We start from the raw sequence: 24,782 nt of genomic DNA, 5'->3' as shown, positions 1-24,782 counted from the left end.
GACTGCTCTTTTCAGTGCAGAACTTCAGACTATAGCCCCAGTGTTGTGTGTCTGATGGGGCTTTCCTCTCCAGGACATAATAGTCATCTGTTCTCACTGGCAGCCAGGACCGACTTGGTTATAAAGAGACTATTTATTGCCTCTGCAGTTACTTCTAAATTCTTATGTCATCATTTTGTAATCTTATTTTCTTTTCACATAAGAAATGCTGGGAATGTGATTTCCTTTCAATCTAAAATGTATTACATTCTTGAGGCCTGTAGACCATAATGTCCTCTGTTTCCTTGACGATGATACTGAAATATATCTTCTGCTAAGGTTACTTGCCATAGATGACTAATAATGAAAGCCAGTTAAAGTAAGGCCTGATCAATTTACTCTGCTCGGTCTATCTCCCTGGGAATGGTTTGTACAGCTTGATGGTTGTAGTGGGGGAATTTAAGATCACCACGGTTCATAGTTTGTGAGTTAGTGTGATCGACCACATGTAGCATATTAGAGTCTCTGTAACCCACCTCATGATTTCTATAGTTCACTAACTGCACTCTCAAATCATACCCTCTTTAAAGGGACACATGGTAGTTATTTAACATGTGGGTTATTTAACCTGGCCATTCAGGTTATTTGACATGTGGGTTATTTAACCTGGCCATTCAGGTTATTTGAGATGTGGGTTATTTAACCTGGCCATTCAGGTTATTTGACATGTGGGTTATTTAACCTGGCCATTCAGGTTATTCGACGTGGTTTTTTAAACCTGGCCTTTCAGGTTATTCGTCATGTGTTATTTCACCTGGCCAGTCAGGTTATTTAACATGTGGGTTATTTCACCTGGCCATTCAGGTTATTCAACATGTGGGTTATTTCACCTGACCATTCAGGTTATTTAACATGTGGGTTATTTCACCTGGCCATTCAGGTTATTCAACATGTGGGTTATTTCACCTGACCATTCAGGTTATTTAACATGTGGGTTATTTCACCTGGCCATTCAGGTTATTCAACATGTGGGTTATTTCACCTGGCCATTCAGGTTATTCAACATGTGGGTTATTTCACCTGACCATTCAGGTTATTTAACCTTGTTGCAGGGACAGGGAGAGAGCAGTGGCAGCCTCCAGCCTGTCTTTTCCCTCATAAGTCTGAGGAGGAGTATTCCCATTCTAAAGGTTCCCCTGGAGAGTCTCATTGCTCTCACACAAAGGAGCATAGATTGGGTTATTTTGTATTTTGAATTGTATTTCACATGCAGCTGATGATGGTACAGATTGTGTGGTAGTCCTGAAGCTGCCAGGTTGTGGATTGGGGGAAGCTTTTGATTCCATGCAGCCAGAAAGAGAATGGACAAAGCCTATGATGATATGGTTTGAGAGGCATGTGTACAGTAACCATAGTGGCTGCTTTGTTCTGGTGGCTGGCTGGCTATGACAGCAGCTGAACCACGGAGTCTCCCTCCCCTGTGTGTCTGCCACAGAGGGAGAGGGAGGTGCTGAGAGGGAGAGGGAGTTGCTGAGAGGGAGAGGGAGTTGCTGAGAGGGAGAGGGAGTTGCTGAGAGGGAGAGGGAGTTGCTGAGAGGGAGAGGGAGTTGCTGAGAGGGAGAGGGAGTTGCTGAGAGGGAGAGGGAGTTGCTGAGAGGGAGAGGGAGTTGCTGAGAGGGAGTTGCTGAGAGGGAGTTGCTGAGAGGGAGTTGCTGAGAGGGAGTTGCTGAGAGGAGTTGCAGAGGGAGTTGCTGAGAGGGAGTTGCTGAGAGGGAGTTGCTGAGAGGGAGTTGCTGAGAGGGAGTTGCTGAGAGGGAGTTGCTGAGAGGGAGTTGCTGAGAGGGAGTTGCTGAGAGGGAGCTGCTGAGAGGGAGTTGCTGAGAGGGAGCTGCTGATGAGAGGGGGGGATTGTTTCCAAGCACACAAACACACCAAAGGCCCAGGGAGAGCCTGACTGGTGGTCCCCTTGGAACTAAGAGGGGGCAGGCAGCATGGCGTAAAGCATTACTGTTGAATCAGTGTCAAACCCAGTAGTATGCACAGTACAGTATCATATCATCTGACATTTTCCAATCATCATCAACACACACAGAGGAAGGTTTTCTAACCAGCATCAGCATGTGCCCCCAAATGCAGTCCTATTGTACGCTGGGCCTTTCAGTGCAGAGGCAGGGGCTTCATTTAAAAGCTTGGCTCTGTTTTCCGCTGTAGACCATGAAGGAAGGCAGCTGCTTATTATCTGTACTGACACTTATAATAAAGCCTGAGGCTGCGGCTCCGTAACCGCCGCGCCCCCTGCCCCTCTGGATCCCTTTCCCCAGAGCTTGAAGATCTGAATCACATTCTGTGTTTCTTTAACTCTACTTTATGTACACATTATTGTGTTCACCCTCCCTTCACATTTCCCACTGTCAATTGTGAATGATAATTCTTCAGGTTTTACTGGTGAAACATCCCATTTGATCTCAATCAGTTTCATATGCATTTAGATCTTCTTGAGTTATACAGTGTTGTTTTGAAATATGCCCACCACATTTTAATGGCTGATTCTTTAAATGGCCAGTCTCCAATTATCAACACGCACGGTGAGCAGTTTCGCAACTACCATCAGCATGTAGGCTACCACTGTGTACATCTATTGTCATGTACTGACTGGGCCTTTCAGTTGCAGAGTCAGAGGCTTCCTTTAAAATCTTGGCTCTGTTTTTTTCACTGTGGACCAGGAAGGAACACAGCTGCTTATTATCTTCAGTGACACTGAAATGAAGTAAATCTGGACATGGAGGGTGGGGATATGGGGGTTGAGTAACTTGGCAGAGTATTTCAGTGCCTTTTGTGTGGTAGCTGCCCACCTCAGAGAAGGAGTTCTAGTTTGACTGGTGTTCAAGCCGAGGATGACGAGTTTAGAGACTGGTCCTGTCTTCTTGGCCCCTGTGTTTGTCCTAAAGGGGGACTGGGGTCGAGTAAGATGGCGTTGTGTAACTGTCTTCTTGGCCCCTGTCGTCCCGAGCCCAGTGTGTGGGATCTGGGATGAGCACTACTTCAATAGATTTATGGTCCTGTCAAGTCTGCCGCCTGACTCAGCGCTCTGTGTGTGTGTGTGTGTGTGTCCCTCCCACTGGGCCTCGGCCCCCTGACGGATAAGGACCAGCTGAGAGACAGTGGTACTGTTCATACCTGGGTTCAAGTTGTATTTGTTCTCTTACACATACTTCGAGAGTAGCTTGATTTGAGCCTGCCAACCTGAAGTGGTAAAAAGACAATAAATACTATTTGAACCCAGGTGCTGTTTCAGGCTGGGGGCGGGGGCGGTGACACTCACACAAACGGGGTGGAGGTTGGGGAGCCGTCATGTCACATGACCACGGCCACCCTACCCTCACCTCAGTAGAGGCAGGAGCACCGGGTGCCCTTTATCCAATCATGCCTGGAATGCTGCTTGTCACTCGGGCTATTTCTGCTGTCTGTCGCTATTGCTACACTGTCCAGCGCTAACAGTTTAGATTAGTCTCATTTTTCTTCTTTCTCCTTTCTACCTCTGTCTGTCTGTCTGTCTCTCTGTCTCTCTCTCTTCCTCTCTCTGTCTCTCTCTCTTCCTCTCTATCCCTGTCTCTCTCACTCCCCGTTTGCCTTCAGTTTGTAGCTTGGAGTTTCCCTGGCAGTGCCTCTCTTGTTATTGTGCTGACTCGCTGCTCCTCTTTCCTCTAGCTCTGCTGTTTCACTGTGGGAGGGAAAGAGGGAGACAGAGGGAGCAAGAGAGAAAAAAAGAGAGAGGGGAGAGGAGGGAGGGAGGGGTGAAAACGAGAAAGGGGACCAGCCAGCTGAGACCGAGACAGACAGAGACAGAGAGACCGAGCAGGAGGTGAAAATGTCTCACCGGCTGCGTCTGTACTTTGGCTCTGGCCGCAGCAATACGGCTCCGGAAATGGAGGAGCTGGAAGGGCCGTCCCAGGCCCAGGACGGCAACGATGTCGCCATGGCATTCCACATGCAGCAGCCTCACCGGCCTCAGCGCTGGAGCAGCCCAGAATCGCCTACCTTCTCCTGGTGTCCTGAGAGAGACCTGCCTGCCTTGAGTGCTTTCTCTGTGCCTCGGCAACGGCCTGAGAGAGAGGTCTGCTTTGTGCCACGTCCCTTGTCTGAGAGCCCCCTGGCCGGTCATGGAGGTTCTGGAGACTCCTCACTCAAACGAAGCTCCTCCATGTTCATACCCCAGCTGACTCCTGCCGAGCCACGACCCACGAAGAGTTCCTCTATGCAGATCTCTCTCCAACGATCCTCCGGTGCCGGGCCTGCTGGAGCCGAAGAGCCACCGCCACCCAGCTACACCCCAGGACCTGCTCCGGCCTACACAGAACCAGACGGGAACTACCGCTACGCTCCACCACCACCACCACCACCTTACTACAGCCGAGACACTCCATCTACGGCTAGCTCACCACCTCACTACAGCCGAGACACTCCATCTACGGCTAGCTCACCACCTCACTACAGCCGAGACACTCCATCTACGGCTAGCTCACCACCTCACTACAGCCGAGACACTCCATCTACGGCTAGCTCACCACCTCACTACAGCCGAGTGGCTTCAGGTAGCTCTAGTTCTGCCATGCCTCAGAATCGGAATCAGCAGCCCACAGAACCCGCTCAACCCAAGCGAAGGGTATTCTGCGTCACACCCCAAGATGGCTCAAACTCAAGCGGTCAGGTCAGCTCAGCTGTGTCTAACGGAAACGGAGGCTTCCACATCTCAAGGAACTCCCCAGATGGATCTGATGTCCAGCAGTTCAGGATCGGCTATGGCTCTGGCAGTCAAGGAGCTGGGCCCTGCCGCTGGTCCGTCCAGCAGCAGAACTCTGACCCGGGTCAACCTGGCACCACTCAAAGGCTTGTGTTCCAGCTTGGACAGCAGGACCAAGCCAGGCAGGCCAACAACATGAACATTGTGGCCACAAGCGAGGCCACCGATCTGGGCTTCACTGGCTCCAAGGGAGGACGTGTGGTGCGTTACCCCAGGATCCGGCTAGAGAGAAGCTCTTCGCATCAGCGGCTGACCCATGGGAACCACCAGACGTTTGGTAATGTTGGGGATCCTCAGGGCAGTGAAGGAAGCCCTTCAGAGATGGACAGTCAAAGTATGGATATTGAAGATGGCTGTACTTTCAACATCAGGAGGGAACCACCCAAACGGCAGTCTCACTTCAAGATTTCTTTCAGTCAGAATGGTGATCCCCCTACCGTACACGATTTAAGCCTGGGAAATGGTCAGGTAATGATTATTGGAAGTATAAATATCATTATGGTAGTGTACTTTAAAGTGTACACACACAAGCTTTGAAATATTTCAAAAAAGTTTAATGTTGACGGTAATTGCAATGTATTGGTGTCTGCCATTGGGGAAGTAGCATGTATTTGAGTTATGAGAGTAATCAAGAATTCAGGTGGTTTCAAAGGTACCTGAGAGTCAGTGAATGTTCTATACACATGAAATATATTTATGCTATTCCTCACCAGACAGTAGTGATGGGGGGTGGGAAATGGATTCAGTTACATATTGCTATATTATTTTGGACAATATTATATTGATACTTTGACTCCAAGCGTTGTAAAATAATAAATGAAATAAAAAGCATGCCGGCCTTGCGGCTGGGCGGGAAGGGAAGGGGGTGGTTACATTCTGGGAAGTGAGAATGTGGAGTAGCCCCAGGGCAGCCTGGGTAGGAGCTGCTGCTAGGCTCTACTGCTCCACCACACCGGCTTTTATTTCATTTCACAACCACAGGCATGTGAACTTTTACACACTTCGATGGAGTCTCATTCACTAGGAAAACCTGAGGAAAACAAATTGGTGACTGGCTTTGGAAACCAGTGCTCAACACACACACACACACACACAATTATTGCCCAGCCCACTCACTTTAATTGTCTTTACGTTGAGGTAATAGTAACCTAACGTAGCAGGCATTTCTTTCTCTCTGATCCTGAAAATAAATTACTGTCCGAAGTTCTCCTCTGCACTGTTCAACCAATCCAGTAAATGTGGAGGAGGAGTTAAGATGGAGGGGTCGCCTTGTTAATGATCCAAAAGCGGAAGTCACAGGCTCCCTTTCCATTTCTCCAGAAAACCCGATGCATCCGGTTGTCTTCTAACCCTGCAGAGGGTGAGGTATTAAATAGTAACTAACAGCCTCTTTAAGAGCTGGCCGTGCTCCTGCTATCTTTAGATCTGTTTCGAGCATGGTTGTTGATTTTGAAAGGGGCATGTCTCCTTTGGCTGGGGTTGGTATGGGTCGGTGTGCCTCCCACTGAACAGCTGTCCCTTCTGGGTGATTAAGATCTAAGATATCATTATGGCTCCAAATGACTATTAATGAAGTTTAACAAGCTATCGATATCAGCATTTCATTATAGCTTTGAGTCTTTTTATAAAGCTGTAATAGTCAACTGTATCTACATACTATAGCATGAGAGTACACTACTAAAGGGCTCTCCAGTCACAGATACAGACGTCACAGCATTTAAGCTGTTTCTCACGGGTCGAAAAACATAGGCCTCTGAAAACCGCTATCAGTAGTTTGTATTCTGGTATTTTAGAATATCTAATGACCGCTGTGTCAGAATGGGACCAGAATCATTCAGAACTATTACTAGAGTCTGACACCCCTCTTTAGTTGAATCTTAAGGAGGTGTGTCGGACTATTCCCAGTACCAACCAGGATTACTGCCACTGGCAGGGAGGTTATATGCCCTCACTCAGCTATTTGGACATTTACATTTACATTTTAGTCATTTAGCAGACGCTCTTATCCAGAGCGACTTACAGTTAGTGAATACATTTTTTTTTTTTTTTTTTATACTGGCCCCCGTGGAATCGAACCCACAACCCTGGCGTTGCAAACGCCATGCTCTATCAACTGAGCTACATCCCTGCCGGCCATTCCTCCCTACCCTGGACGACGCTGGGCCAACGGCCGCCCATGAGTCTCCCGGTCGCGGCCGGCTGCGACAGAGCCTGGATTCGAACCAGGATCTCTAGTGACACAGTTAGCACTGCGATGCAGTGCCTTAGACCACTGCGCCACTCAGGAGCACAGGAGGACATGTTTTTATATTCATATTGGACCTGCATTGCCACTTTTAAGACTGGCTAATGATATTGACATTGAATGGCGTGACCAAACAGGTCATAGGCCTATGTTTTGTATGAACCTTTAGTTTGTATGTCAAAGCCGTAGGCTAAGTGCGTGAGTTGCATTTCAGTTGAGGGTACATGCTAAGTTGGTACATCACATACTAAGCCAGCACCTCTTGATTTGACTGGGCTTATCATTTCAGTGTGATTTCTAGTGTCTCTATGACTGATCTCGCCTGACTTTAGCAGCCACTGAAGTCAGAGGAATGCCACCCGTTAACTGTTTGAACACTCTTCCCTATACCGCATCTCTTCAGAATCGTTATATTTTTAGACCAAATATGGAAACAAACAAATAACTATAGCACAATTTTAGCCACTTAACATACCCGCTACAGTATAAAGTTACCCTGCTCTCACATATAGGACACTTAACATACCCGCTACAGTATAAAGTTACCCTGCTCTCACATATAGGACACTTAACATACCCGCTACAGTATAACGTTACCCTGCTCTCACATATAGGACACTTAACATACCCGCTACAGTATAAAGTTACCCTGCTCTCACATATAGGCCACTTAACATACCCGCTACAGTATAAAGTTACCCTGCTCTCACATATAGGACACTAAACATACCCGCTACAGTATAAAGTTACCCTGCTCTCACATATAGGACACTTAACATACCCGCTACAGTATAAAGTTACCCTGCTCTCACATATAGGACACTTAACATACCCGCTACAGTATAAAGTTACCCTGCTCTCACATATAGGACACTTAACATACCCGCTACAGTATAAAGTTACCCTGCTCTCACATATAGGACACTTAACATACCCGCTACAGTATAAAGTTACCCTGCTCTCACATATAGGACACTTAACATACCCGCTACAGTATAAAGTTACCCTGCTCTCACATATAGGACACTTAACATCCGGATGTATGGTATTACCTTGCTACCCATAGAAGGGGGAACCCCCTTTATAGACTTTAATGACAGCCAGGCTTCCCCAGGTGCCCTATGGTTTCCTGCCTAGTAGACTAGTGCCCCCGGCCTTAGAAAAGCACAGTGCACGTGCCAGGCTGGAGACGGACAGATTTGCCCATAGAAATAGAGTAACAAGAACGGGTATCCCCATTCAAGTTAATGTTCTGGGATGGGTGGACCGGCAGACATATTTAGTGTACGCATACCAGGAAGTAATTATATTTCTATAGTTAGGCCAATGCCCTAGCCACAGCCTTAACCCAGACCAGTACAGAGCCAGTGCAGTTGCCATTCACGGAGCTTTGACCGACTGGCTGGCTGCCTGGAGGCTGTATTAGCTTGGGGGTCTCCAACGTTATTTTAGTCAACATGCATGTGCTGTGCTGGGGGCTGGGGAAGGAATTGTTGTGGGAGCTTTTTCAGGCACCTCGGTGGGGCTTGCATGGCATTTTAAATGGCATATTATTGTAACTCAACCTAGCCCCACTCAGGGGCTTTTCGAGTGTATAGGTTAGGCTTTATTGTATAGGCCAATATTTCTCCTGTCTCTCAGCTGAAAAAATAGCTAGGGGTCGAGGGCCTGCTGTTTGATCCCTGATTGTCTACCCTTATTCTCTCCCTGCAGTTAATTTTTTCTCTCCGTCTCTCTCTCTCTCTCTCTCTCTCTCTCTCTCTCTCTCTCTCTCTCTCTCTCTCTCTCTCTCTGTCTCTGTCTCTGTCTCTGTCTCTGTCTCTGTCTCTGTCTCTGTCTCTGTCTCTGTCTCTGTGTCTGTGTCTGTGTCTGTGTCTGTCTGTCTGTCTCTCAAGGTGTGGGTGCCTCAGTGTTTCTAATCTTCCCTGGACCCTCTCTCTCCTCCCAATGAGGAGTAATATGCTAACTCTTTCTCCCCCTCCCTCCTCCTCCTCCCAGTGTAAGATGGCACATGGAGGCAGCTGCAGGCTCAGCTGTGACCCCTGTTGACTGCAGATATCTTACCCAACGGCCAGCCTGGCCATATCAGCCTTGTCAGCTATGTCATAAAAGGCACATTATGCGGGCAGGACCATGGGAGCCTAATCCTCTACCCAGGCATAAAAAACAAACCCTTATTTACTGTCCAGCATCCACACCACAGACTGTCCCTTTTAGGGCTGTCTCCGGCAAAAAAAAACATTGGTCGACCGAAAGCCTTATGTTCTTTCAACCAATCGATTGATCAACATTTTTAAACGTGTATTTTTCCCTATATACACACACCCTATGTGTTTTAATAAAATCAGCTATATGCATTGAGCTTGTCTGATGCTTTAAGCTTACTAATGAAATAAGACAAATGCCTCAAGAGGGCGCCAGAGATCTAAATAGGTCAGGTTTTTTTCTTCTGGTTAACTATTCTCCTCCCGCTGGCTTTCTGACATTATTCTCCTGAAGTTGCCGTAGGCTACACGAGGAGTCGCCAACCTTTCTCATGTTGAATGCCAATTTATCTTACCGTTTTTTACCGATCTGCGTGCCAGTTATGGTTTTCATATGCAAATTTTTGTGAAACAGTTTAGTTTACTTTAAAATAACGTCTTCATATCTGAAAATCATTGTCATGTGGTTAATCAAAATTAGAACCAAATATAAATGAAAATGATACAAACCTAAAAAGTAATTTCTATTGCCATCGCTACAGTATAAAGTTACCTTGCTCTCACATATAGGACACTTAACATACACGCTACAGCTGAGTACCAGCACCTCAAATGTTCTACTGCTTGAGCTCCTGTTCCTCTTATAGAATATTAGCTCAAAAGTATTGTGGAGCTCCTGCACCTAAATATAAACAGTACCAGCACCCAAAATGAGTACCGGAACCTATTTCAGTCCAAGTCAAGCACTCAGAAGAAGTAATCAGGTAGACCTATTTTATGACGTTTCCACTGGAGCATGACATTTTTCCCTTTCACGCTGAGTGGTTATCGAAAGGGAGAGAGCTGGAAATATCTTTCAAATACATTGAGGAACTGTTGTCATTCTCAATGGATGTAAAACAGACTTTGTTTGCTTGCTGTTGAGGTGAAGAAAACATTACTTTGAGAAGCTCCACAGCTCATTAGTGGTGGTGCGTTAAGCCAATCAGAAATACTATCAGATCCCCAAATGGGCACATTTATATGCCTACATTTGCGCACAGGCCAGGTAGCCTATAGGCCTACTTCTATGTGTGCGCATCCTTACTCAACATTGACAGGAGCGCTCCAAACAAAAGACAATGACTAAATTGACAAAACTCATCAATGGAATGAAAGAATCAAAAACGTGTTTCTCACAAGTGTAGCATATGTTGTGCACTCTGCAAACAATGTGTCCACTCAGACAATGAGAACGGGTAGACTGGAATAATAATATTGAATGCATTAAAATAAAGTAGCGTAACCAAAGTAATCAACATTGTAGATTAGGAATTAAAGGTAAATGTACTACTGGTGATATATGTAATGGGGAATTGATATACACTAACAATCAAATGCAAACAATTCACACAATGAAGTTATGAAACAATGAATGTGCACAAATTGCGCATTCTGGAGAGAGCAGTGCATTGTGCATCTGGGCGCATGGTCCATCCGTTGTCTGCGTTGGCCATGCAGCATTTAGGGTGATATGGCCTCAGCAGAAGTCAGGGCATTCATACTTCTCGCAGAGCAGTGCAGAGCTGTTGTCAAGGAAGTGAGTTTGTGTTTATACAGGATGTACCAACCCTACCTACCGTCAACCAATCATGTCAATGAGGAGCTATACAGAGCCCTCCACATTGTTACAACATTTTGGAGGCTCATGGCGATGCGGTAAAGTGCTCGATTTGGCCTCTACATGCCTCTGGAGGCTCCACAATTGCGTCACACCCTCCACAATTGCGTCACACCCTCCATATGGAGGCTCTGACCACATTTTCGGATTAAGCATAAATTGGCTTTTAGTCTAGGCCTCCGCAATGGATTAGTTCACTGAGATTGGCGCAAATATGCACTATCAGTCAAAAGTGTGGACACACCTACTCATTCAAGGGTTTCTCTTTATTTTGTTACTATTTTCTACATTGTAGAATAATAGTGAAGACATCAAAACTATGAAATAACACATATGGAGTCATGTAGTAACCAAAATCCTGTACCTAAAAAGCAATGATAGAAACGTTGGCCCTTTTTCAACATGATGCTGAGCCAGTCGACACACTGGACTTTCCACTGACATTTAGCCAGACAGAACACAAGTACAGAACAGTATCTAGCTGGGCAGTAGACTAGTCTCCCTCTCTGGTTTAAATAACTGCCGTTCTATGATGAAAGGTTACCAGTCACAGAGGGAGTCAAACCTGTGTTCAAATATTATTTTTAAAACTTTTGAGCGTTTGCTCTAGCCTGCTTGGAGTGCCAGATGGGCGGGGCTTACAGTTTTGGGACTATTCCAGTGTTCCATTAAGCCAGGCAAGCTCAATCAAGCACAGACATTTTAAATTATTTAAAATAGTATTGAACCCAGGTCTCAGAGCACACAGACGGATCATTACACATCTCTCCTATGTCTCTGTTGTTCTTGGAACTGGTGTGAAGAAAAGGGACCTTAAGAAACAGAACTGAACTGGGAATAACATTGTACCTATCAGTCACTCATTTAGAAGTTGAAAAATCAGTTTTTTTTTCAACGGGTTAAACAATCTCATGTATATTTTGGTTGATTTACTGCTTGCGTAAGGTACAGATTACAGGACGTGTCTTAAAACAGCAAATAGTATTTCAAAACCCTAAAAGGTTAATCCATACTTTTGGCAGATAGGCTAGATATTACGGACTACAGTAGAGGGCCAGTAAGTATGTCATCACCATGGATACCACTTCCTCTATTCACTCACTGGTCAGGTGTGGCAGCACTAATACAGGAACACCCACGAGAGCACAAGTAGTGCCTGAGATATTATCAAACGGACAGTTTCTGGATGGAACGTAAGTGTTTATTATCGATGCCTCTGCTTCCGCTTCACTCAAATCACTGTTCAGGTGTGACACTACACAGGAAAACATACGAGCAGTAACAACTAATATATATATATATATATATATATATATATATATATATATATACACACAGTGGGGGAAAAAAGTATTTAGTCAGCCACCAATTGTGCAAGTTCTCCCACTTAAAAATATGAGAGAGGCCTGTAATTTTCATCATAGGTACACGTCAACTATGACAGACAAAATGAGAAAAAGAAATCCACAAAATCACATTGTAGGATTTTTAATGAATTTATTTGCAAATTATGGTGGAAAATAAGTATTTGGTCAATAACAAAAGTTTCTCAATACTTTGTTATATACCCTTTGTTGGCAATGACACAGGTCAAACGTTTTCTGTAAGTCTTCACAAGGTTTTCACACACTGTTGCTGGTATTTTGGCCCATTCCTCCATGCAGATCTCCTCTAGAGCAGTGATGTTTTGGGGCTGTCGCTGGGCAACACGGACTTTCAACTCCCTCCAAAGATTTTCTGTGGGGTTGAGATCTGGAGACTGGCTAGTCCACTCCAGGACCTTGAAATGCTTCTTACGAAGCCACTCCTTCGTTGCTCGGCGGTGTGTTTGGGATCATTGTCATGCTGAAAGACCCAGCCACATTTCATCTTCAATGCCCTTGCTGATGGAAGGAGGTTTTCACTCAAAATCTCACGATACATGGCCCCATTCATTCTTTCCTTTACACGGATCAGTCGTCCTGGTCCCTTTGCAGAAAAAAACAGCCCCAAAGCATGATGTTTCCACCCCCATGCTTCACAGTAGGTATGGTGTTCTTTGGATGCAACTCAGCATTCTTTGTCCTCCAAACACGAGTTAGTTTAGTTTTTACCAAAAAGTTCTATTTTGGTTTCATCTGACCATATGACATTCTCCCAATCCTCTTCTGGATCATCCAAATGCATTCTAGCAAACTTCAGACGGGCCTGGACATGTACTGGCTTAAGCAGGGGGACACGTCTGGCACTGCAGGATTTGAGTCCCTGGCGGCGTAGTGTGTTACTGATGGTAGGCTTTGTTACTTTGGTCCCAGCTCTCTGCAGGTCATTCACTAGGTCCCCCCGTGTGGTTCTGGGATTTTTGCTCACCGCTCATGTGATCATTTTGATCCCCACGGGGTGAGATCTTGCGTGGAGCCCCAGATCGAGGGAGATTATCAGTGGTCTTGTATGTCTTCCATTTCCTAATAATTGCTCCTACAGTTGATTTATTCAAACCAAGCTGCTTACCTATTGCAGATTCAGTCTTCCCAGCCTGGTGCAGGTCTACAATTTTGTTTCTGGTGTCCTTTGACAGCTCTTTTGTCTTGGCCATAGTGGAGTTTGGAGTGTGACTGTTTGAGGTTGTGGACAGGTGTCTTTTATACTGATAACAAGTTCAAACAGGTGCCATTAATACAGGTAACGAGTGGAGGACAGAGGAGCCTCTTAAAGAAGAAGTTACAGGTCTGTGAGAGCCAGAAATCTTGCTTGTTTGTAGGTGACCAAATACTTATTTTCCACCATAATTTACAAATAAATTCATAAAACATCCTACAATGTGATTTTCTGGATTTTCTTCTCTCATTTTGTCTGTCATAGTTGACGTGTACCTATGATGAAAATTACAGGCCTCTCTCATCTTTTTAAGTGGGTGAACTTGCACAATTGGTGGCTGACTAAATACTTTTTTCCCCCACTGTATATACGTACATATACAGCTCTGGAAAAAATTAAGAGACCACTGCAAAATTATCAGTTTCTCTGGTTTTACTATTTATAGGTATGTGTTTGGGTAAAATTAACATTTTTGTTTTATTCTATAAACTACTGACAACATTTCTCCCAAATTCCAAATAAAAATATTGTCATTTAGAGCATTTATTTGCAGAAAATGACAACTGGTCAAAATAACAAAAAAGATGCAGTGTTGTCAGACCTCGAATAATGCAAAGAAAATAAGTTCATTTTTAAACAACACAATACTAATGTTTTAACTTAGGAAGAGTTCAGAAATCAATATTTGGTGGAATAACCCTGATTCTCAATCACAGCTCTCCACCAGTCTTTCACATTGATGTTGGGTGACTTTATGCCACTCCTGGCACAAAAATTCAAGCAGCTCGGCTTTGTTTGATGGCTTGTGACCATCCATCTTCCTCTTGATCACATTCCAGAAGTTTTCAATGGCGTTCAGGTCTGGAGATTGGGCTGGCCATGACAGGGTCTTGATCTGGTGGTCCTCCATCCACACCTTGATTGACCTGGCTGTGTGGCATGGCGCATTGTCCTGCTGGAAAAACCAATCCTCAGAGTTGGGGAACAATGTCAGAGCAAAAGGAAGCAAGTTTTCTTCCAGGACAACCTTGTACATGGCTTGACTCATGCGTCCTTCACAAAGACAAATCTGCCCTATTCCAGTCTTGCTGAAGCACCCCCAGATCATCACCGATCCTCCACCAAATTTCACAGTGGGTGCGAGACACTGTGGCTTGTAGACCTCTCCAGGTCTCTGTCTAACCACTAGACGACCAGGTGTTGGGCAAAGCTGAAAATTGGACTCATCAGAGAAGATGACCTTACTCCAGTCCTCTACAGTCCAATCCTTATGGTCTTTTGCAAACATCAGCCTGGCTTTTCTTTGCTTCTCATTGATGAAGGGCTTTTTTCTAGCTTTGCACGACTTCAGCCCTGCCCCTAGGAGCCTGTTTCGAACCGTCCTCGCCGTGCACTTTTCCCCAGCTGCCATTTGCCATTCATTTTGTAGATCACTTGATGTCATCCTACGGTTGTTGAGTGACATTCGAATGAGTTGGCGGTCATCCCGGTCAGTAGAGTCGTTTTCGCCCTCTGCCGGTCTGTAGCTTTGTTGTCCCCAATGTCTGCTGCTTGACCTTGTTCTTATGAACCGCCGTCTTTGAAATGTTAAGGATGGAAGCAACCTGACTCTCACTGTATCACTCTGCCAGTAAAGCCAGAATTAAACCCTTCTATTCCTCACTCAAAACATTCATTTTCAACTCTTTTGGCATGGTCAATAGTTATTTTTTAAAATTAATATTACATTTACATTTACATTTTAGTCATTTAGCAGACGCTCTTATCCAGAGCGACTTACAGAAGCAATTAGGGTTAAGTGCCTTGCTCAAGGACACATCGACAAATTTTTCACCTAGTCGGCTCGGGGATTAGAACCAGCGACCTTTCGGTTACTGGCACAACGCTCTTACCCACTAAGCTACCTGCCGCCCCTTTTGAGGTACTATTAGCACTGTTTTTGCCATCCAGCAGGTTCTATTGCAAGAGGATAGTCATGAACACAGCAGGGTTTTTTATACTTTTCCTCGTTAAATAAGATTTTGTTCAGGTGATCACCTAATCAGTACCTAATTCAGTAGAATGAGGTGTGCCTGTGTTGGAATTCAACAGACACTGGAATGGAATGGCTGTCATACATGTAGAGATGCTGATTTAAGAAAAATGCGCAGTGGTCTCTTAATTTTTTCCAGAGCTGTATATATATATTGTTAGAAATTGCGTAATTCAAATCTGGTATTGGAATAAGAATCAAGAGATCTTCAATCCAAGCTAAATTTATTATATGCAAAATGTATGTATGATAAGTATGAAGGTTCGTATATACGGGTCCGCTGAGATACCACGCAGGGCACTCAGAGAACTAAACCATTGTTTACAGATTCTTTCTCAAATACTCTGACAGAGAGTTCCCACCTCTTCTGTTGGCCAATCAGAGTAAAGGACTGAGTGTGGTTTAGACTTTACTCAGCCAATCCGTTGGCGCACGGGTTGGTCCCAACCCCTCGACGCTCCACTTGTTGCACACTGTTGCCAGGCATAAGTTTATCATAACAAGCACTTTTTTTGCAGTACCCATGTCCTTGGAAGGTTCACAGATCACAAAGAAGCAGTGTTCGTATCTGTGAGAAAAGTCTTATCTATAAGAAATACAAGTTTTATCTCATCCTAGCCCCTAACGTTCCTCACATGAATCACAGCCTGTTATGTGAAACAATTTATATCAGTATAGTTCAAACCTATGCTGCTCATTAATGCATTCCTTCTAAGCTATTCATCACTTCAATCCAATTATTAGAAAATAGAACCCAACTATATATATATATATATATATATATATATATATATATATATATATATATATATATATATATATATATATATATATACAGTACCAGTCAAAAGTTGGGACACAGCTACTCATTCAAAGATTTTTCTTTATTTTTACTATTTTCTACATTGTAGAATAATAGTGAAGACATCAAAACTATGAAATAACACATGGAATCATGTAGTAACCAAAAAAGTGTTAAACAAATGAAAATACCTTTGCCTTGATGACAGCTTTGCACACTCTTGCATTTCAGCCAATCAGTTGTGTTGTGACAAGGTAGGGGGGTATATAGAAGATAGCCCTATTTGGTAAAAGACCAAGTCCATATTATGGCAAGAACAGCTAAAATAAGCAAAGAGAAACGACAGTCAATCATTACTTTAAGACATGAAGGTCAGTCAATACGGAAAATGTCAAGAACTTTGAAAGTTTCTTCAAGTGCAGTTGCTAAAACCATCAAGCGCTATGATGAAACTGGCTCTCATGAGGACCACCACAGGAATGGAAGACCCAGAGTTACCTCTGCTGCAGAGGATAAGTTCATTAGAGTTACCAGCCTCAGAAATTGCAGCCCAAATAAATGCTTCACAGAGTTCAAGTAACAGGCACGTCTCAACATCAACTGTTCAGAGGAGACTGCATGAATCAGGCCTTCATGGTCGAATTGCTGCAAAGAAACTACTACTAAAGGACACCAGTAAGAGAAGAGACCTGCTTGGGCCAAGAAACACGAGGAATGGACATTAGACCGGTGGAAATCTGTCTTTTGGTCTGGAGTCCAAATTTGAGTTTTTTGGTTCCAACCGCTGTGTCTTTGTGAGACGCGGTGTGAGTGAACGGATGATCTCCGCATGTGTATTTCCCACCGTAAAGCATGGAGGAGGTGTGATGGTGTGGGGGTACTTTGCTAGTGACACTGTCTGTGATTTATTTAGAATTCAAGGCACACTTAACCAGCATGGGTACCACAGCATTCTGCAGCGATACGCCATCTCATCTGGTTTGGCCTTAGTGGGACTATCATTCGTTTTTCAACAGGACAATGACCCAACACACCTCCAGGCTGTGTAAGGGCTATTTTACCAAGAAGGAGAGTGATGGAGTGCTGCATCAGATGACCTGGCCTCCACAACCCCCCGACCTCAACCAAATTGAGATGGTTTGGGATGGGTCGGACGGCGGAGTGAAGGAAAAGCAGCCAGCAAGTGCTCAGCATATGTGGGAAGTCCTTCAAGACTATTGGAAAAGCATTCCAGGTGAAGCTGGTTGAGAGAATGCAAAGAGTGTGCAAAGCTGTCAAGGCAAAGGGTGGTGGCTATTTGAATAATCTCAAATATAAAATCTATTATGATTTGTTTAACACTGTTTTGGTTACTACATGAATCCATATGTGTTATTTCATAGTTTTGATGTCTTCACTATTATTCTACCATGTAAAAAATTAAGAAAAACCCTTGAATGAGTAGGTTTGTCCAAACTTTTGACTGGTACTGTGTATAGATATATATTTGTTACTGCTTGAATATTTTCCTGTGTAGCTCAGTTGGTAGAGCATGGCGTTTGCAACGCCAGGGTTGTGGGTTCGTTTCCCACGGGTAGCCAGTATGAAGGAGAAAAAAAAAATTATGCATTCACTAACTGTAAGTCGCGCTGGATAAGAGCGTCTGCTAAATGACTAAAATGTAAATGTAGTGTCACACCTGAACAGTGATTTGAGTGAAGCGGAAGCAGAGGCATCGATAATAAACACTTACGTTCCATCCAGAAACTGTCCGTTTGATAATATCTCAGGCACTACTTGTGCTCTCGTGGGTGTTCCTGTATTAGTGCTGCCACACCTGACCAGTGAGTGAATAGAGGAAGTGGTATCCATGGTGATGACATACTTACTGGCCCTCTACTGTAGTCCGTAATATCTAGCCTATCTGCCAAAAGTATGGATTAACCTTTTAGGGTTTTGAAATACTATTTGCTGTTTTAAGACACGTCCTGTAATCTGTACCTTACGCAAGCAGTAAATCAACCAAAATATAAATTAGTTACTGAGAGGTACAATGTTTCCCATTTCAGTTCTGTTTCTTAAGGTGTGACCCGTCTGTCTGCTCTACTGGGTTCAATACTATTTAAAATAATTAAATGCTTTGTCTGTGCTTGATTGAGCTTGCCTGGCTAGTCCCAAAACTGTAAGCCCCGCCCATCTGGCACTCCAAGCAGGCTAGAGCAAACGCTCAAAAGTTCAAAAAAAATAATATTTGAACCCAGGTTTGACTCCCTCTGTGACTGGTAACCTTTCATCATAGAACAGCAGTTATTTAAACCAGAGAGGGAGACTAGTCTACTGCCCAGCTAGATACTGTTCTGTACTTGTGTTCTGTCTGGCTAAATGTCAGTGGAAAGTCCAGTGTGTCGACTGGCTCAGCATCATGTTAAAGAATGGCCAACGTTTCTATCATTGCTTTTTAAATACAGGTTTTCCAGTGGCTTAACCTTAACCTTTTTGCGGTTGATATTTTTTCCCCATTTCCTCACCTTTGAGATTCTGTATATAACCCTCTACATAAAGAAGTCTCAGTTGGCTAGGGCTATCTGAATACACCTACAGAATCCCATAAAGGCAAACAATAAACAGTTTCTTAACCCCAATCCACAAAAACACCTAATTCCTTCCTAGTTGCTCATTCAGCCTTTGGCTGTAGCTACTAGCTCCCTGCTTCTCCCTCTCTGTTTGTCTAAACCAGTTGTATCCCACTACACAGGCTCTGGTGGCCTCTGACCGTTCCAAGAATGGGCTTTTCAACCTCGGACAGGTAATCTTGGGCTGGTCTGGTGTGACTACAGTACCGGTCATTCACCTGACCAGTCAGTCACGCTCACCTTTGACGTCTGACCTTTTCCTCTTGGCATTAATGAGGGTGGTGGTTTGAATGCCTTGAGGCTCACTACATCATCTGACTGGCACACCCTTTGGCTACCTCTCCTCTCCTCCTTTCTCTCACTCCCTCGCTCTCATCTGGTGGTGGTTGTTGTTCCTCTCGCTGGGTGATGGGTTCTTCCCCCTCTCTCTAAAGTGATAGTACCTCTACCTACCTGACCTACCACCCCAGTGACATCAGCTCTGCTCTGACCTCACCTCTCAGTGCACCTGCTTCTCACCACTGCTGTTATAACCTGTCTAAATAAAGAAACATCCTGACTCTATTGCTGGGCTCACACAGCTGTAGCAGCAACAGTAATATGTAGTTTAATTCCCCTCATTGCTGTGGTTGGTTCTCCCTTGCCTTCAAGCCCTGCTGCTGGAAATGGAGTTATTTGGCAATCTTCAGAGCTGTCAGAGTATTCATCTCCATTTTGACTGACAGTTATTGTACTCTTTCTTCTTCTGCAGACGAGAGATGATTTCCTGGGACAGGTCGATGTGCCTCTCAATCATTTGCCGGTGAGTATGTTGTCCGTGTACTACGTGTGGGTGGGTGGGTGGGTGTGTGTGTGTGTGCATATCTGTGCGTCTGTGCACACACACACACACACACACACATTGTTGTGCCCACACACACACATTGTTTGGTTTTAGAATGCTCTGCTGGTTTTTAGCAGCATGTTTGTTCTGCCTAGTGAACTCTGAAGGTTGAGAGGGGAGGGGGAAGAGTTAGAAAACCCCTCTTGAGCAACCTGTTGTCGTAGGCTTTTTAAGTAGCAACATCACTGGAGAGTGAGCGAGACTAGCCCCCTGTTAGGAGTGGAAATAAACCCGGTAGGAATGTAAACAACAAGGCCAGTACAGGGTCTGAGGAGAAGAGGGCTACCCTGGCCTGGAACTGACGGAAAAATAAACTGTGCATGCCCAATGGTGGTAAGCCACTGGTCAGAGCAACAATAATAAACAGAGTTGTAGTCCTAAATGAAGGCCAGATTCAAGTAGTTTAATCAAGTTTTAAGTAGGTTCATTGTTTTATGAAAGAAACATGCTCTATCTATCTTCTAAAATAAAAATAATTGTCAACTATGGAAAGTTCTCACTGGCAGTTCACAGAGTGCAGTGCTGCTTATGATTAAATGACCCTTTGTCAAATAATCTTTAGTCCTGCTTATAAATGATTAATTGTCAAAGAATGTTTGGCTCTTGATTGAGTGGCTGGGCAATCAAGCCAGTCAAACAGCTTGACCCTAAAGCAATGCGGTAGTGATTCTAAGAGATAGGCTTTTAGTTTCACCACTTTAAAAATAGCTATCAGCGTAGGCGTTAAGGTTAATTATTAATGATGGCGCACCAGCTACTGTTGTCCCTATGGTGGAGGAATTAACATGAGATAAAGTCTGCTGTAACTCTGTGGCGCTCCTGGATGGACACAGAGACCTGGGTCATGTTCATTAGTTCTAAAACGTTTTGCAACTGAAAAGGTAAATGCCCAACGGGTGTTTCTTATTGGGCAAAGACGATACCAATATTACGATACTCAGTATCGTGGCAAAGAAACAACACTTAGCGGATATAACTTCTTTAGATAAACATCCCCAATGTTGGAAACAAACATCATTATGTTGTCATCCAGAGTCCCATTTCTTTATTTTCCAAGCTGTAGCACACAATATTTTACATCCAGCAGGTTTTCAAAGGATCCAATAGTTTGGTGTGCTTCATGTTTTCATTTTTTGCCATGGAAAAAATATCACATTACTGGTATCGTCACAGCCCTAGTTATTGGACAAGTTCAGATAAGTCCCCCAGTCTCACACTTTTCTGATCATTTTCTTCTCTTTGGTACCAACTGAACACAACCCTGATCACAGAAGTCAGCCAGCCAGCCAGTCAGGTGTGTTACTGGCCCTATGTGTCTGTTCTCTGTGGGCCTGTAAGTCTTAGTTATACTGGGTGGGTGTAGTCTTACTCACGTGTCTTTGTGGTCTTTTCTGTTGAGGTATTCATGAGTCATGGTGATTCACCTCTGAAAGCCCTGACAATGTAGTGGCTCTGGCTCCTTGGGGCAATCACTAACGGGTGCTGGCTTTACTGCCTAGCTACTAGCCCTGAGTGATCTGCTGCTACCATGTTAACTTGGGGCAGTCACCGGCTGGCTTCACTCAGGGCTAGTAGCTAGGTAGTAATCTGCTGCTACCATGTTAATTTGGGGGCAGTCACAGGCTGGCTTCACTCAGGGCTAGTAGCTAGGCAGTAATCTGCTGTTACCATGTTAACTTGGGGCAGTCACAGGCTGGCTTCACTCAGGGCTAGTAGCTAGGCAGTAATCTGCTGTTACCATGTTAACTTGGGGCAGTCACAGGCTGGCTTCACTCAGGGCTAGTAGCTAGGCAGTAATCTGCTGCTACCATGTTAACTTGGGGCAGTCACAGGCTGGCTTCACTCAGGGCTAGTAGTTAGGCAGTAATCTGCTGTTACCATGTTAACTTGTGGCAGTTACAGGCTGGCTTCACTCAGGGCTAGTAGCTAGGCAGTAATCTGCTGTTACCATGTTAACTTGGGGCAGTCACAGGCTGGCTTCACTCAGGGCTAGTAGCTAGGCAGTAATCTGCTGTTACCATGTTAACTTGGGGCAGTCACAGGCTGGCTTCACTCAGGGCTAGTAGCTAGGCAGTAATCTGCTGTTACCATGTTAACTTGGGGCAGTCACAGGCTGGCTTCACTCAGGGCTAGTAGTTAGGCAGTAATCTGCTGTTACCATGTTAACTTGGGGCAGTCACAGGCTGGCTTCACTCAGGGCTAGTAGCTAGGCAGTAATCTGCTGTTACCATGTTAACTTGTGGCAGTTACAGGCTGGCTTCACTCAGGGCTAGTAGCTAGGTAGTGATCTGCTGCTACCATGTTAATTTGGGGCAGTCACAGGCTGGCTTCACTCAGGGCTAGTAGCTAGGCAGTAATCTGCTGCTACCATGTTAACTTGGGGCAGTCACAGGCTGACTTCACTCAGGGCTAGTAGCTAGGCAGTAATCTGCTGTTACCATGTTAACTTGGGGCAGTCACAGGCTGACTTCACTCAGGGCTAGTAGCTAGGCAGTAATCTGCTGTTACCATGTTAACTTGGGGCAGTCACAGGCTGGCTTCACTCAGGGCTAGTAGCTAGGCAGTAATCTGCTGTTACCATGTTAACTTGGGGCAGTTACAGGCTGGCTTCACTCTGGGCTAGTAGCTAGGCAGTAATCTGCTGTTACCATGTTAACTTGGGGCAGTCACAGGCTGGCTTCACTCAGGGCTAGTAGCTAGGCAGTAATCTGCTGTTACCATGTTAACTTGGGGCAGTCACAGGCTGGCTTCACTCAGGGCTAGTAGCTAGGCAGTAATCTGCTGTTACCATGTTAACTTGGGGCAGTCACAGGCTGGCTTCACTCAGGGCTAGTAGCTAGGCAGTAATCTGCTGTTACCATGTTAACGTGGGGCAGTCACAGGCTGGCTTCACTCAGAGCTAGTAGCTAGGCAGTAATCTGCTGTTACCATGTTAATTTGGGGCAGTCACAGGCTGGCTTCACTCAGGGCTAGTAGTTAGGCAGTAATCTGCTGCTACCATGTTAATTTGGGGGCAGTCACAGGCTGGCTTCACTCAGGGCTAGTAGCTATTGGTGATGGCGGGAAAAAATAGATATTTACATATCAGGATATCATTTTTGACAATATATTGTATTGTTTTGACAAGATCGCAATATTATTTTTGCGCTAGTTGGCTGTACCTGGACCGAAATCCCAGTATTCCCAGTATCCAATCCTCATATTACCTTCACCTATCCAATCCTCATATTACCTTCACCTATCCAATCCTCATATTACTTACACCTATCCAATCCTCATATTACTTACACCTATCCAATCCTCATATTACTTACACCTATCCAATCCTCATATTACTTACACCTATCCAATCCTCATATTACCTTCACCTATCCAATCCTCATATTACCTTCACCTATCCAATCCTCATATTACCTTCACCTATCCAATCCTCATATTACTTACACCTATCCAATCCTCATATTACTTACACCTATCCAATCCTCATATTACTTACACCTATCCAATCCTCATATTACGTACACCTATCCAATCCTCATATTACTTACACCTATCCAATCCTCATATTACTTACACCTATCCAATCCTCATATTACTTACACCTATCCAATCCTCATATTACTTACACCTATCCAATCCTCATATTACTTACACCTATCCCATCCTCATATTACTTACACCTATCCAATCCTCATATTACTTACACCTATCCAATCCTCATATTACCTTCACCTATCCAATCCTCATATTACTTACACCTATCCAATCCTCATATTACTTACACCTATCCAATCCTCATATTACTTACACCTATCCAATCCTCATATTACTTACACCTATCCAATCCTCATATTACTTACACCTATCCAATCCTCATATTACTTACACCTATCCAATCCTCATATTACTTACACCTATCCAATCCTCATATTACTTACACCTATCCAATCCTCATATTACTTACACCTATCCAATCCTCATATTACTTACACCTATCCAATCCTCATATTACTTACACCTATCCAATCCTCATATTACTTACACCTATCCAATCCTCATATTACTTACACCTATCCAATCCTCATATTACTTACACCTATCCAATCCTCATATTACTTACACCTATCCAATCCTCATATTACTTACACCTATCCAATCCTCATATTACTTACACCTATCCAATCCTCATATTACTTACACCTATCCAATCCTCATATTACTTACACCTATCCAATCCTCATATTACCTTCACCTATCCAATCCTCATATTACTTACACCTATCCAATCCTCATATTACTTACACCTATCCAATCCTCATATTACTTACACCTATCCAATCCTCATATTACCTTCACCTATCCAATCCTCATATTACTTACACCTATCCAATCCTCATATTACTTACACCTATCCAATTCTCATATTACCTTCACCTATCCAATCCTCATATTACTTACACCTATCCAATCCTCATATTACTTACACCTATCCAATCCTCATATTACTTACACCTATCCAATCCTCATATTACTTACACCTATCCAATCCTCATATTACTTACACCTATCCAATCCTCATATTACTTACACCTATCCAATCCTCATATTACCTTCACCTATCCAATCCTCATATTACTTACACCTATCCAATCCTCATATTACTTACACCTATCCAATCCTCATATTACCTTCACCTATCCAATCCTCATATTACCTTCACCTATCCAATCCTCATATTACTTACACCTATCCAATCCTCATATTACTTACACCTATCCAATCCTCATATTACTTACACCTATCCAATCCTCATATTACTTACACCTATCCAATCCTCATATTACTTACACCTATCCAATCCTCATATTACCTTCACCTATCCAATCCTCATATTACCTTCACCTATCCAATCCTCATATTACTTACACCTATCCAATCCTCATATTACTTACACCTATCCAATCCTCATATTACTTACACCTATCCA

The 24,782-nt window shown here is 44.1% G+C and overlaps 1 protein-coding gene across 12 annotated transcripts in view; it reads left to right on the top strand.

Annotated features, from left to right (window-relative positions):
* nedd4l (NEDD4 like E3 ubiquitin protein ligase) overlaps positions 1–24,782 on the top strand; it is a 101,934-nt gene that overhangs the window by 26,419 nt on the left and 50,733 nt on the right. For 5 of the 12 annotated variants that reach the window (XM_041885371.2, XM_041885369.2, XM_041885368.2 and 2 more), the window contains exons 1-2: positions 3,414–5,248; positions 19,664–19,714. In XM_041885371.2, coding sequence (XP_041741305.2) covers positions 3,848–5,248; positions 19,664–19,714 — 1,452 coding nt within the window. In that variant the 5' untranslated portion in view covers positions 3,414–3,847. Of the gene's footprint in view, positions 1–3,413; positions 5,249–19,663; positions 19,715–24,782 lie in introns of those variants that run through there. The other 7 variants (XM_041885373.2, XM_041885374.2, XM_041885372.2 and 4 more) reach the window with 2 other exon arrangements.

Source organism: Coregonus clupeaformis, chromosome 9 (genome assembly GCF_020615455.1).
Source record: "Coregonus clupeaformis isolate EN_2021a chromosome 9, ASM2061545v1, whole genome shotgun sequence".
NCBI lineage: Eukaryota > Metazoa > Chordata > Actinopteri > Salmoniformes > Salmonidae > Coregonus > Coregonus clupeaformis.
Note: the sequence above shows the minus strand (reverse complement) of the source record. Positions and strands in the feature narration are given on the sequence as shown.